The following is a 14,914-nucleotide window of genomic DNA, read 5'->3' as shown; positions in this document are numbered from 1 at the left end:
GAATTTACTCACCCCATCACACAGGATTACCTCCTCCCGCTTCTAGCTCAACCATCCACTTAATTCCCATCACACAGGCAGACGATGTCTCCTCTCATTTCACTTTTTAAAACAAGCATCCTTTTTGAGACACTGTTTTCCATGAAATCATTTATCTTTAAGTCCCTTACACTAGAGAAGGGACAAGGCACCCATTTTGAGACACTATTATTCCTTGGGATCCTTTAACCCTCAAACCCCTTAAACTAAAGTAGACACTTTAAAAAATCATTTCCTTCAATGAGATCCATGCCATTTTTAAACCACTAATGGAAACAGAAAGTATGTAAGCAAACCACCCACAAGAATGCTTTCTTTTTAATGTCACTACAACAATCTATGTAAAATGGGGGACTCTTACAGTTCCCATCCCACCTTCAAATAAATACCTTTAGTTGTTTCTGTGCAAATTTAAAGCTCTGAAGACAATTGCTCTCCGACTCAAAAAACCTCAATTTCTACACACTTTAAAAACATTTTAAAATGGAGTCCCACAGGCAACGGCAGAAGTCCTCCTGAGTCCTTTGATGGGCTCTATGGGACTCCATCTTTAAAATGTTTTAAAAGTGTGTAGAAACAGAGAGAATCTTGCATCTGATGAGGTCCAAAAGTTAAGGAAAAACAAGAGGCGCAGCTCGCTGGGTCTTGTGGAGCTACGGTTACCATTTCATATAGTTTTACATAATTCATATTGTGGAGGTCCAATTGATCAATATCACTGGGATTTGTAGTTTGATGAGATATAAATACGTCATATATTATCAGGATAAAAATGGTATCAACATGCGACAGATTCCTGACATGGCAGACACATTCTAACACTAGTGGGTTCCATGGCCACATGGGGGCATTCTTGGCCCATTTATCACAGCTGGGAGTTGACCCAGAGTTCTGCCAGAGGACTTCCTAGACCAGTGGTTCTCAACCTGGGGTCCCCAGATGTTTTGGCCTTCAACTCCCAGAAATCCTAACAATCCTAAACTGGCTGGGATTTCTGGGAGTTGTAGGCCAAAACACCTAGGGACCCACACCTTGAGAACCACTGTCCTAGACATTCCTGGAAGGAATTCCCCAAGATAAAAACAATATGGGTGTGTGTATATATGTGATTTTCCCACTTGGATGAGGTTCTTCACACTAGCAAATGTGGAGGCTTATTAATTTTTGAAAAGTGTAGGATGTGCAATCCATTAAAAATGGTTCAAGAGTGATTACAAAACTGGGGGGCTCTAAAGTGTTTATAAAATATACTTAGTGAAAATTTCATTACTATAATGAGACTAACAAAATTTTGTTACTATTTTGTTACAGTAATTGCGAATAATTAAATTACTATAATTGGGAAAACCTCAGGGTCTCCTATCTCCCTAATTTTTAAAGCTATTTGGGATGAAACTTGCTACAATGGTAGAACACATTTACTACTGTTAATCCCCTAAATTTCAGAACCTTTCACTTATCCATGGATTTTTTGTGAATTTTCAAAGTTTTTATAAACAACGTCTTTTAATAATAAAGAAAATATGTTCCTAGTTCCAAAGTACTATTTCCTGTTTACTTGTATAGTCCTTACTTTGAAAGTAGTTGTTCTACTCCAGAAACTTTGCTTTTGTGGCAGAAACTCTGTTAAATTGGTGGAGACTCAACAACGCATAATGTCCTGCTATATAGAGGAAGATGTCCGTTGCGCAAAGTTTTTGCAGTGTAATAAACTTTTGCCATGTTTTTATGACAGAACCAATTAGGAAATGACATTTAAACAGAAATCATAGTAGAGAATATTAACAAATGCATTGGAACTTGGGCTGGCTACAGACCGATCTCCTCTCCTAATTGGGGCATTCTGATGCTGATGCATTCTGGGAAATGTAGTTTGGGGCCCAGCCTTTTTGATTCTTTGGTGTAGGGCTCCTCCCCTTCCCAAACTACATTTCCCAGAGTTCTGTGCTGCTCCCAAAATGCACTGCTCCCTCTTTTCATGGCTCCTAATGCCAAGACTTCATTTATTGCGGGCGGGCAGGCAACCTTTTTGGCTGAATGGCTTTGCTTCCTTGCCTTGCACTGAATATGAAACTGACTTTGGGAGCCTTCTGAGATTTACAAAACTAAAAAGAAAATGTATGGGGTCGGTTTTGATTCTAAAATATTTGGTGTGGGCCACGCAAACGCTTCGAATATGGTTTCCGACTTACAAAACTTCCAATTGTCCTACGATTTCTGACTCTTCTGAATTTTCTGCACATGCCTAGTGTCCATTGTTCTTAACTTGACATGAGCTAACATGGATCCCAAAGCTGGGAAGCAAGTCAAATTAATAAAGGGGGAACACAAACATAGGCCCCGGCCCAAGGTTGTGCAATTCTCCTTCTGCTGCTACTGATTGCCCAACCCCAAGATTCCTGTTGATCTGCTCTGTTGACTTTGGGGAGGGGGGTCTGTGCACTTCAGCCTTTCTTCTGACAAAGGAAGGAAGGCAATGGATGCTTTGGGGACCACCAGCCTCTTCTTGGTGGTCTTCCTGGTCTTTCTGGTGGCCTGGAGAAATGTGGAGGCCAAGAGGAAGAACTGGCCACCTGGGCCAACCCCTCTCCCCGTCATTGGCAACCTCCTCCAGCTGAAGGGAACCAGCACGGCAGGACAGCTGAAGAAGGTAAGGAGTGAGAGGAAAAAGAGCTGGACTTGAGGGGAAAGGACTTTTGGGGTTATTTTCAAGGCTCACCATGACTCAAAAATAGTCCTTTGGGGGATGCTGGGAACTGTAGTTCAAAGAGGGTGCTCTTCTATTCTGGGAATGAATAGGAAACGACCCTAAATGGACCCTGCAGGAGTTGAAGCAGAATCTTGAATTCAACCTAATTAGGTCGGAAAAGGAGGACATGAATAGAGAGTCCAAGGGAACATTATGGGTTACAAAGCAAGAACGGGGCCTGTCAAATGAATGCAATTCGACACCATTGTTAATACTGTTAATATTTAATTCTATTTTAATGTTTGAATTCTTTTGGGTTTTAAATAGGGTTGTGTTGGTTTTCTGCAAGCTACTTTAGGGTCATAATATGTCACTCCCTGCAGGATCTAGTTATCAAGACCACAGCCACAAGACTGTGTTATGCTAAGTTCCGGAAAAATCAAGATATACCTGATGAAGAAACCTGGATTACAAAAATCTTAGAAATTAGAAATATGGATAGGCTTACGTTTCTTATGACTAAGAATAAAGGAATGAAAATAAAGGAAACCAACTGGAAACAAGTTAATGAATATCCCATGTTAAAGAATAAAAAAATATTGATATGATAAGAACTATTCATAAAAACAAAACAATGTACAAAAACAAAGGGGAAGAAAGAAGAAAGGGAGAAAAGAACAAGAATACAACAGAAAAATAGAAAAGGAACAGACCTCTGGAAGATACCAGGAAGTCAAAACAACCAGTCATTTTTCTATGTAACATCGTTTCTCTATCCTGATAATTTTAACCTTTGTTTATATCTCCATTTCTTCTTCGCCTCTGCTCGCTCTCTCTCTCTCTCTCTCTCTCTCTCTCTCTCTCTCTCTCTCTCTCTATATATATATATATATATATATATATATATATATATATTCTTCTATGTACTGCAATTAAGTAACTATAACAATAATAACAAAATGTTAATTAATTTTTTCCAGAATATACACAATTTAGTGTAGGTAATAAACATAGTAAAATAGATACTCTAACTTGCAGTCTTAAATCTGTTCTATTTATGTCCCTTTTTCATATCTATATATTAACCTTTCTTTTTCTCTTTTCTTTTTACCTTTTTTCTTTTCCTTTTTCTTCTTTATTACTATTATATTATTATTGTATTATAAAAGAAATCTTAATAAAAAGTATAATAGAAAAATATGTCACTCCCTGCAAGATCTAGTTAGCAGCTTAGACCACTCACAAAAGTGTTTTTAGGTTTGGCTTTATTGCTCAGATCTCTCAAGAAAAAAAATCACAAATGGCAGTTTCGGACAACGCCCCTGCTTTGCTTCTGATCTCTCTCTTTGCCTCCCAATCTCTTACCAGTCTTATCACAGGAGAAAAGTTAGTCCATCTAGCAACCTCAAGATGTCACGGAGAAGATTTATGATGACTTCTTGAACAGCAGAAATCAGCTCCTGACATTATTATTATTATTAGTAGTAGTAGTAGTATAGTAGTATTTTAAGTGCTGTTTCTCAATACTATGGACTTGCGGCAGGTATAGTTTTACAAAGTCCTTACCCTTCTATGTCAAAAATTGCAGGAGTCTCGCCGAACCACAGCACTGAACCATTGCAGTTACAGTGGCTGCATTCATTTGACAGTATACTCTTATCCCGCTGAAACACTACTCATCTGCTCGCCCTTTGCAGCTGAGCGCCAAGTATGGTTCTGTCTTCATGGTGTATTTCGGCTTGGATCAGATAGTGGTCGTCTATGGCTACAACGTGGTGAAGAAAGTCCTTGTGGACAGTGGGGATGATTTCCTCAACCGGGGAAGATTTCCAATACTGGATAAGATCAACCGAGGAATTGGTAAGGTCCTTCAACCAAGCGAGACAACATTTGTTGCGAGGAGAGCGGGCCAATCTGATGCAGCTCATTGTTGAAATGTGGCACGAAGGGAGCTGTTTCTTTTTAAAACAAGGTCTCTCAAGGACACGTGAACCACCAACAATGGAGCCAAGAAGGACCACTAATCCTGGGGACACATGAACATGCAGTTGCCCACTCAAAAGCAGAAGTTGGCGTGTAGTTCAGTCCGTCAGCCACATCCAACACTGCTTTTGTGGCCTCTATTCATCTCTAAATCTTGTACTACTCTCCTAAGGGAACACGGGCAGAAATAATGTGCTAAGCTCTGATCCCACTTGTCTTCTCTCATTGCCTCCTTCAGGCTTATTCACATCCAACGGAGAGCGCTGGGTCCAGCTCCGCCGCTTCTCCCTCATGACCTTGAAGAACTTTGGGATGGGGAAGAAAAGCATCGAGGAACGGATCCAGGAGGAGGCCCAGCACTTGGTGAAGGCTCTCAGGGAGACCAAGGGTGCATGCCCATACCTTGCTTTTGTAATTGCATTTTGGAGGACTCACATCCTGGTCTTTGTAGACAATCCTTTGGTTAGCTGAGGGTGTGAGTAGTAACATTTGTTCTCCAGTTGTGTTTAGGAAACAGCATTTGGTACTTATTGTGAACAGAATTGAGTATTTTTATGCATCCCACCCCTTTCAGCCATGCAGGAATACCCAAATAAAGCATCCTGGAAAGATGCCCATCCAATCTCCATTTAAAGATCTCCAAAGATGGAAAGTCCATCACTTTCAAGAGATTGTGTTCCACCATCAAATAGCTTTTACCGTCAGGCAGTTCTTCCCAATGTTTAGGTAAAGTCTCTTTTCTTGCAATTTGAACTCAATGGTTTTTGTCTTAATGTTTGGAGGAGAAGAAAACAAAATGGCTCAATCTTCTCCATGACCTCCCTTTAGATCCCTTTTCAAGCTAAGCAGACCCATCTCTCTTAGCCATGTCTCACAAGATCATCTTGGTATCCCTTTTTTTTTTTGGTTCAGGTTCTAATCTGGACTAAACCAGAGTAGATTCAAGCTGTAAAGGAGGGTATCCTAGAAGACCCAATTAGTAATGAAGAGATGTCCCAAATAATAAAAGATAACTGCCACCAATTAGTGGAAATGCAGCTACCACTGTGTGGAGAGACACCTTTAGATTATAAAAGTGCTCAACCACCCAATAGCTCAGAGGAAGCCTTTTACTTTATTCAGTGTTAAAACGCTAGCGCAATTGTGCTGAGGGAGTCTATAGACGACAGAGGCTTTGATGTAAAAAGAACAATATCAAGTTTATTCAGGCACAAGCTTGGTGGTTACAAAAGATGTTTCACTTAGAGGTATTCTTATTAACAGTTACAATACTAGAATGAGATGAATCAAACTCTCTAAAGTATCACTTCTTTTACTTAAAGTAGTTAAAACTTCTTCCTCTGCTCCTTTTAAACTGTTACTTCAATGGATCTCTGTGAGTCCAGCTGGGATTGGTTCCCAAAGTCTGAAACTTGGACTATCCAGTGACTTCAAACCACAGTCACCCTTGTGATATACTATCACAGATTCTCTGTGCCTTTCCAGGACACAGACTACATTAAATAAGTCACCAAACTTATTTAAAACCGACTCAAAATGAACAATTGAGTCTCCTTGATCCCATCAACCTGGAATCAATCTTCCCTGTGCCTCATCAGAGCACAGACTGAGGCTTCACTTTTAAAAACCTCTTCACTTCTCCTCCCCTCGGCAGATAGCTCCGCCCACATCTCCATGGCAACTGCCTCAGAGGAGAGCCACCAAATGGCTACCGCCATCTCACACCTACCCAACCAAACCACAAGCACATAGTTAAATGCAACAAACATGAATACAAAACTCATACTTCATTACACAAGCCTTCCTGATCTGGAAGCCACCAGCGGCCATAGGAGGACTGTGTCGCATCTCAGGCTAGTTTCACCTTGCTATATACACCAGGCTGCACACAGGTTGAAGTATTTTGTAGTTTATTAGGAAATAGAAAATAAATAGCAAAAGTAAAGTTTCAAAAGATTGTTACAAAACAAGGCTTCAAAGCATAATCCAAGAAATCATAAGGAATAAACAAGGTCCCATTAGAGCATGACAAAGTCCTATGAACATGAACATGCAAAGGCTGCAAAATAATCCAGGAAAATGAGATCTTGCTTCTTGGATTGAGCAAGAAGTTGCTTTGACAAAGGTTTGTCTCCCAACACACTGTTTTAATACCCTTTGCAAAGCATGAAAGCATTTCTTTGGCCTCTGACCTCCTTCTTGTTTGCTATTCTCACACTCCTTCTAACCCTGAATTCCAAACGGCCAGCTTGATCTAAAGATTCTGTTTCATCAAGGCCAGCCAGCTTGTTAGCATCAATCTGCTTGCTATCAGACTGAGAACTGTCGTCCTTTTCTGGGTCAATTTGCACCTGGCTAGTTTCAGTATCATCAACACCATTCCTTGCTGTGGGAAAGACTCCCTGTTCCTCATCTTCTACAACAGGGACACTCTGAACCTGAATTCCGTAATTCCCATCAGAGACATTTTGAACCTGAATCCCATAATCCCAATCAGAGTCACTCTGAGGTTCCAACTGAGTCACAACAGACTGGAATGGGGTGCTTTGGGCAGTACGTTGGTGACACTGTATTGAGACGCTTCCTTCCACCCCTACTAACTCTGCTGCTCTCCAACACAGGCCAACCCTTGAGCCCAACCAACATTTTCAACTGTGGCACAGGGAACGTGATCAGCCATATCCTCTTGGGTGAACGGTTCAATTACAAGGATGAAGCGTACCTCCGGATCCTCCATTTCATTACCCATGGCTTCCGAATCGAATGCAGCTTTGCAGGAAAGGTGAAAAGGAGGATCATGATGACCACCCTGGGAAGGAGAAAGCAAATGAAACCAAAAGACAGCTATGAACTGGGAAATGGAGGCAGGATCTACACTGTCATATAATCCAGATTATCAAATCAAATAATCAAGATTATCTGCTTTGAACTGGATTATATGAGTCTACATTGCCATGTAATCCAATTCAAAGCAGATAACCTGGATTTTAAACAGCAGTGTGAGTGGGGCTGGAGTGTGCAGATCAGAAAAGACAACAGCTTCCAGAATGACCCAGCTAGAATATCTGTGGTGGCCAGAGGATTCTGAGATTTGGGTTCCAAGTGTGTAACTTTACCAAGACCCTAATGACTACAGGTTGAGTCCCACTTGTCCAAAATGCTTGAGACTAGATGTGTTTGGTATGTCAGATTTCAGAATACATGTACATAATGATAGATAGATAGATAGATAGATAGATAGATAGATAGATAGATAGATAGTAGTAGTAATTTTATTTCTAAGCCAACCTCTCTCCATGAGGGGACTCGGGGCAGCTTCCAAAACAAGGCAGACCTTCAATATCACATACAATATAAAATAACATCTTAAATAATCCTAGATCTTGGATATAGGATCCACGTCTAATCATGAAATTCATTTAGGTTTCATAGACAGCTTATACACATAGGCCATTGTATACCAGGTTTTGGTTCACTGAACCATCTGATAGCAAAGGTCTCAGCCAACCACTGGGACATTGTTGGATCTTGTAGCATTTTGGGTTCCTTTGTTCTGGATAAGGGATGCTCACCTTGTACTCAGGGTAAAAGGGGAATTCATGGCATACCCACAGGATTTTGTCCACAGCCCGTTTCACAGTTCTTACAGTCCTAAAAACTGGTGGAAAGAGGAAGAGACAAGGAACCCTCTGGATGGCTATGTGACTTGGTTGTCTGGTGATGCCACCCATCATTCAGAGCCCACTGCCTCATCCTCTTTCTCTTTCCCCTTCAGCTCTACAACATTTTCCCCTGGATCATGGACCACTTGCCGGGCCCTCATCAAACCATGTTCAAGGAAGCCTTCAGTGTCCAGGACTTTGTCACCCAGAAGATCGAGGAACATGTGAGGACTTTTGATGCCACAAATGCTCCTCAGGACTTCATTGAGGCCTTCCTCCTCAAAATGGAGAAGGTGAGCCTGAACTAAAGAGTGCTCCTCCTTTTTGGAGGACAACTGAGAACATCTGGAATTTGAACATTTCTATAATGGCACAGATGTTAGATCTCCAGGGAGAAGCAGATTTAGTCCCTGCATTGGATGAAATATTTAAGACAGGGACGGAAATAATCTAGAGCATCACACAAAGGGGTAAAACCAACACGAAAGTAGCAACATGTGATTGGGGGTCATAAAATAGGAAGAAACATGAGAGGGTGTTGATTCTGCAACTGTTCTTTGAATCAGCACCCCAAATAACCCCAGAAACTGTTAATGTGGGATTTGTGTATTGGTAGTGTTTAAATGAAATTTGTGTCTTGTCTGTATTGCATACTGATTGCATCATCCAAGAGTGTAACATAGTCTGGAAAGAGTTAATTACTAAGAAGCTGTGATGGCCTTGATGTGAGGCTGGAACCAGGGAGTGTCCAGACACAAGTGTGTGTGCATTGCTGATTGCATCAGTTCAGTTCAGTTCAGTTCTGAGTCGAGTGCTGTCTGCCTGGAGTGAGAGTCAAGTCCTGTGTTCTTCCATTGTCTTCAAGCTTGTTTGTCTTGATTATTACTGCTTACAGTAAAACTTGTATATAGTTTTACCATCGTCTCTGATGTCACTTCGTTCTGCATTCCACTGATTCCATCCAACTGCTGCTGCGCTGAAAATTACTCTGACAGAAACAGGCCTAAAAATCAAGACTATTTTATTTATGTTTTTGGTCGTGTAGTCAAAATGGGGAATGCTGAGAACCACAGTACATCATGATCTGGGAAGATATAGGATTCTGACCTCAGTTTAGCAGGAGGATGTTGATATGCTCAAGTGACCTGAAACGTTACTACTAACGCCCAGAATTCCCCATCCAGCCCAGGGATTGGTTCTGATCTTACATCAGTACTTGTGGGCTGGTGAAAAAGCTTTTGTGCTTGGTCTTTCCCGTTGCAGGAGAAGATCAACCCAAAGACTGAATTTACTACAGAGAATCTGATGATGTCAATTTATGACCTGTTCGTTGCCGGGATGGAGACCACCAGCACCACCCTGAGGTTCACCCTGATGCTGCTGCTGGAACACTCGGCAGTGGCAGGTTTGTCGGCCTTGGAGTCAGTTGTGTCTTATTGTACTGTTGCTTGAACTCATACCCGTTATTCTTGAGCAGAGGCTGCAGCAGATTGATTTTGGTCAAGCCAAGTAGGAGGGACAAGAGTTCGTTGAGGGCAAAATCCATTTGCAATTTGAAGTCAGTTTGCAGCAAGTGGGGTAAGCCAAGAACAAAGAGAAAAGGTAGTAGAACAGTGATGGTCAACCTATGACATGCATGTCAGCACTGACACGCTTAGCCATTTTTGCTGACACGCTGCTGCATGCAGATTGATTGGATGACTATGTCTTTTGTGGCCAAATTTGGTGTGATTTGGTCCAGTGGTTTTGTTGTTTACTCCATGGAAATTATGCACTATATATATATATATATATATATATATATATATATATATAGATATAGATATAGATATAGATATAGATATAGATATAGATATAGATATAGATAGATATATATTCTATTATTATTCTGTTATTATTGTAGTATATTATCATATTATTACCATTATATTATTGTTATATTATTCATTATTCATGACTACATTGAAACTAGAATAGAGAGAAATCAGCATGGAAACTGCAAGAGGTACCATAGATTGTTGTACATGGAAATAATGGTAGTAAATAGTTTTTGATTTATTAAATACAGTTATATATTACAATTATACATTTTTGTTATTTAAACTATACATATTGCGAAATTATGGGGGTTTTTTTCTCAAAGTGACACACCACCCAAGTCATGCTAGGTTTTTTGGTGAATTTTGACACACCAAGCGCAAAAGGTTGCCCATCATTGTAGTAGAAGAAGGAAGAAACCGGGACGTATTTAAAGCAGATGAGATGCCAGAAGATTAACTGACTGTCACTATCTAATGCAGACAAGTTGCAAAGAGGGTGAGGGAACTAACCAAAGCTGGGTCTCTTTTTCTCGATATGTATGGAAACACATTGTCTTTGGTTCTGCTTCCAGCAAAGGTCCACAAGGAAATAGACTCCGTGATTGGGCAGGAGAGCCCACCCGCCATGACAGACCGCCCCAGGATGCCCTACACAGAAGCTGTCATCCACGAAGCCCAGCGGGTTCTTGATCATATCCCTTCTGGGCTTGTTCGAAAGGCAAAGAGGGATGTGGAACTGGAAGGCTTCATCATCCCAAAGGTACCATGGCGCATAAGGGGATCATCAACTGTGGGTTTCTATTAAGGAGACCAAAACATACCCTGGCACCATGGTGTTGAACAGACAGTCAGAACTTTATTCTGATTGGGAGATGTAGTTTGCTTTAGGAATGTATTTCTTACCAACTTCATTTGGGATGGAAGTCACAGGTAGCAATGTCTTCCTACTTTGACAGAGGACCTCATTACACAGTCCTGAGACTCTTCATATGATGCATGGACCCCTTCATAAGCTTCCCATAGTCAACTATAGGCAGAGGTTGTCAGAAATAAAGAAATAAAGAGCACCAGCAGAAATCCCAATGCTTCCTTGGTATCCAATTTTACGTGGTGACACTGTTGCATTGTGTGTTTCCTTCCGTCAGGGTGCGACCATCCTGCCCATGCTGACCTCCGCATTGAATGATCCTGAGCAATTTGAAAATCCACACCGTTTCGACCCAGAACATTTTCTGGACGAGAAAGGGAATTTCAAGAAGAACGGAGCAGACCTGCCTTTCTCTGCAGGTCTGAGGAATGGCTGGATTGTGTAAAGGGTGGAGGATAATATATAGGAGTATTTGAAGAAAGGATAAAAAAGGGTCTTCAAAACCACTGCGGTTCACAGCAAGAATCTTTGCAATTTCTGGGAGACGTTGTGAAGAGACAGTTAAGGGGATATATGGGGTGGACCCATGGGACTGGGAAATCAATCCATGCCTAATGTGTCAACAGGGTGTGTGGGGGTGGGTGTCTTCAAAAACCATCGATCATCAGCACCCTGATTTTGCCCTTCACCAATTCTTCTCCAATGTCAGACTGTTTGCTCTCATTCTGAGAAGCAGTACAGAAGCAAAGACCTCTGCAGTTCAAACACTTATTTAATATTTACAAAGATATTTACATCACAGCAAAAGCCATCACTGGAAGCAGGCATTCTTCCTTTGCCGCTCGGCTTGGCACACACAGTCCAACTGATAAGAAGCACATTCCTTAGTCCGAAGGAAGTCCTGTCCTTCAAGGCCGGAAATCATGTCGTATAGGCCACAGCAGGCTGTCAGTCAAACTGGCCTGCTGTTAACTGTTTCATTGCTGAAACACACACTTGCAAAACAGCAAAAACACTTGATTCACATTTCATACTCACACACAACCAAAATCCAACAAAAAGTTCAATACCTTGATTTCCAGGATTCAGAAATGTTGCAATCAGGCTGCTCCCAGCATGCAATGCATTCCTGTGACTTCTTGGCCATTGAGAGAACCCTTCAATCTCTCCACATATATGAAGCCACATCGAAGACATTCAAAATACCGTATATACTTGAGTATAAGCTGTGTTTTTCAGCCCTTTTTAAGGTTGGAAAAGCCCCCCTTGGCTTATACTTGAGCCAAGGTCAACTTTTTCCCATTTCCAGTCCTTCTTTCCCACTTTTCCTTATTCAGATACACACAGGATTTTCCCCAAAAAGTATACAGTAGTTAAAATAAACTATGGTGATTAATGGATTATTATTGTTGTTATTACTACATTTATTACTTTACTCTGTTATTATTATTGCTACTGTTACATTTATTATTTTACTCTTATTATTATTGTTATTGCATTTATTGTTTTACTCTATCATTATTGTTATTGCATTTATTATTTGTCTCTATTTATTGTTATTATTGCATTTATTGTTTTACTCTATTTATTATTATAGGAAAGATACATAAGCACATTTACATTGAAGAAGGTTAGAATAATGACTTAATCGGAGTTGGACAGTCTTATCTTATTGTTATAATTACATTTATTATTTTACTCTATTATTGTTGAAGTTATTACATTTATTATTTTACTCTATGTATTATTATTGTTATTACATTTATTATTTTACTCTATTATTATTGAAATAATACGTAAACATATTTACACTGAAGAAGGTTAGAATAGAGATTTAATCAGAATTGGACAGTCTTATCTTAAATTATAGTTTTATGTAAATATGCAAAAACATTTAACTTCCTGATGCCTCAATTAATGTACAGTAATTGTGATGGTATTTATTTCTTTTTTATTTCTGAAATTTACCAGTAGCTGATGCATTTCCCACCCTTGGCTTATACTCATTAAGTTTTCCCAGTTTTTTTGTGGTAAAATTAGGTGCCTCAGCTTATATTTGGGTTGGCTTATACTTGAGTATATAGTAGAAATGTCATTGTAAAATAAACAGAGCTTGGGAAAGTTACTTGTTTTGGCTCCCAGAATCCCTCAGTCTTTCAGAGAGTTCTATAAGCTGCAGTCCCGAAGTGTAATTTTCCAGGGATCCCACGGGATAGACCCCCTCCCAGTGACATATATTGCCAGCGTCTTCTCTTTCCCTCTCCTCCAGGAAAGAGGAACTGTCTTGGTGAAGGACTGGCCCGGATGGAGCTCTTCCTCTTCGTCACGACCATCCTGCAGAATTTCCGCCTGAAGTACGCTCCGGGGGTCACCAAGATCGACCTCACCCCGGACGTCAGTGGCTTTGCAAACATCCCACGGCAAGTCCCGTTCTGCTTCTCCTCACGCTGAGGAGCTCACTCCACTCTCATGACGTTCTCATGGAGTTCGCTCTTCCATTTCAATGACAATAAACCAAGCTGATCTTACCCTAGACCAATGATGGGCAACCTTTTGCACTTGGTGTGTCAAAATTCACCAAAAAAACCTAGCATGACTTGGGTGGTGTGTCACTTTGAGAAAAAAAAACCCATAAAAAAACCCCTCCCTCTTGATCTTCCGTGAAAAAGTAAAAACGTGGCTCTCATCATCATCATCATCATCATCATCATTTAAGTACTTATTAATCGCCCTCCATCCAAGATGCTCTAGGCGATTTACGAGATAAAATTCTAAAGGATAAAAATACATACATACAAATATTAATAAAATTAACAGAGATTAAAAGCTCTAGTAAAGAGCCAGGTCTTAAGTGCTAGGGTAAAAGGCCCCAACTCACGCATGGCTCTCATCTAGGGCGGCAAGGCATTCCATAAGGCAGGGGCAGAAAGAGAAAAAGCTCTGCGCCTGGTCCTCTCCAAGTGCACTTCTCTAGGACCCGGTACATAAAGTAAGTCTCGTTGGGATGGTCGTTGCGACCTCTGATGATGGGAGAAGGAGAGACGGTCCCTAAGATACGATGGGCCCAGGCCGTAAAGAGTTTTAAAGGTCAGAACTAGCATCTTATATAGACCACAGTAATCAGTTGGAAGCCAATGCAGATGCTGCAGCACTGGTGTTATGTGGCATTTCATGGGTGTTCTTGTGAGTAGCCTGGCTGCCGCATTCTGAACAATACGGAGCTTTCGGGTTGTGGACATCGGAAGGCCAACATGCAGGGTGTTGCAATAGTCCAGCCTAGACGTGACCGTGGCATGGATGACTGTTGCCAGAGCCTCATCAGATAGATAGGGTGCCAGTTGCCTCGCTTGTCGTAGGTGGAAAAAGCCCTGTTTGCTGGCAGCAGCGACCTGAGCTTCCATTGTCACCTGCGAATCTAATCTTAACGGTGGGCGAAGGAGATAGGGCAGCACCATCGAAGGTGGGTAGCAAATGGGTCAGACCAGTCGAGCGGCCATGCCAGAGAATCTCAGTCTTTGCCGGGTTCACCTTCAGTCTACTAGCACGTAGCCAGTTCGACAGAGCCTCCAGACATAAGGTGAAATGGTCTGGTATTGACGTTGCTCCAGGCTCCAAGCGCAGAAGGAGTTGGGTGTCGTCTGCATATTAATAGCAGTCTAGGCCGAAACTCCGAGCCAAACTAGCAAGGGGTCTAACGTAGATGTTGAAGAGAAGAGGGGAGAGAATAGAGAAGTGGGGAGAGAATAGAGAAGTGGGGAGAGAATAGAGAAGCGGGGAGAGAATAGAGAAGCGGGGAGAGAATAGAGAAGCGGGGAGAGAATAGAGAAGCGGGGAGAGAATAGAGAAGTGGGGA

General features: G+C 41.2%; 1 protein-coding gene across 1 annotated transcript; it reads left to right on the top strand.

Annotated features, from left to right (window-relative positions):
* The first annotated feature begins 2,515 nt into the window (after positions 1 to 2,515).
* Positions 2,516 to 13,753, top strand: LOC100554832 (cytochrome P450 2C19). Its single transcript, XM_062957420.1, has 9 exons — positions 2,516 to 2,689; positions 4,426 to 4,588; positions 4,950 to 5,099; positions 7,333 to 7,493; positions 8,487 to 8,666; positions 9,637 to 9,778; positions 10,766 to 10,953; positions 11,339 to 11,480; positions 13,331 to 13,753. The coding sequence occupies exons 1-9, from the start codon at positions 2,516 to 2,518 to the stop codon at positions 13,510 to 13,512; spliced, it is 1,482 nt and encodes a 493-aa protein (XP_062813490.1). The 3' UTR covers positions 13,513 to 13,753.
* Positions 13,754 to 14,914: the final 1,161 nt, after the last annotated feature.

This window comes from Anolis carolinensis, chromosome 6, assembly GCF_035594765.1.
Source record: "Anolis carolinensis isolate JA03-04 chromosome 6, rAnoCar3.1.pri, whole genome shotgun sequence".
In the NCBI taxonomy this organism is placed as follows: Eukaryota; Metazoa; Chordata; class Lepidosauria; order Squamata; family Dactyloidae; genus Anolis; species Anolis carolinensis.
Note: the sequence above shows the minus strand (reverse complement) of the source record. Positions and strands in the feature narration are given on the sequence as shown.

Bases quoted from the DNA above. Each gene is read 5' to 3' on its own strand.
- LOC100554832 (XM_062957420.1), top strand. From the start codon at position 2,516: ATGGATGCTTTGGGGACCACCAGCCTCTTCTTGGTGGTCTTCCTGGTC. The intron at 5,100-7,332 runs GTGCATGCCCAT...TCTCCAACACAG, and splicing joins GGCTCTCAGGGAGACCAAGG to GCCAACCCTTGAGCCCAACC. The intron at 10,954-11,338 runs GTACCATGGCGC...TCCTTCCGTCAG, and splicing joins AAGGCTTCATCATCCCAAAG to GGTGCGACCATCCTGCCCAT.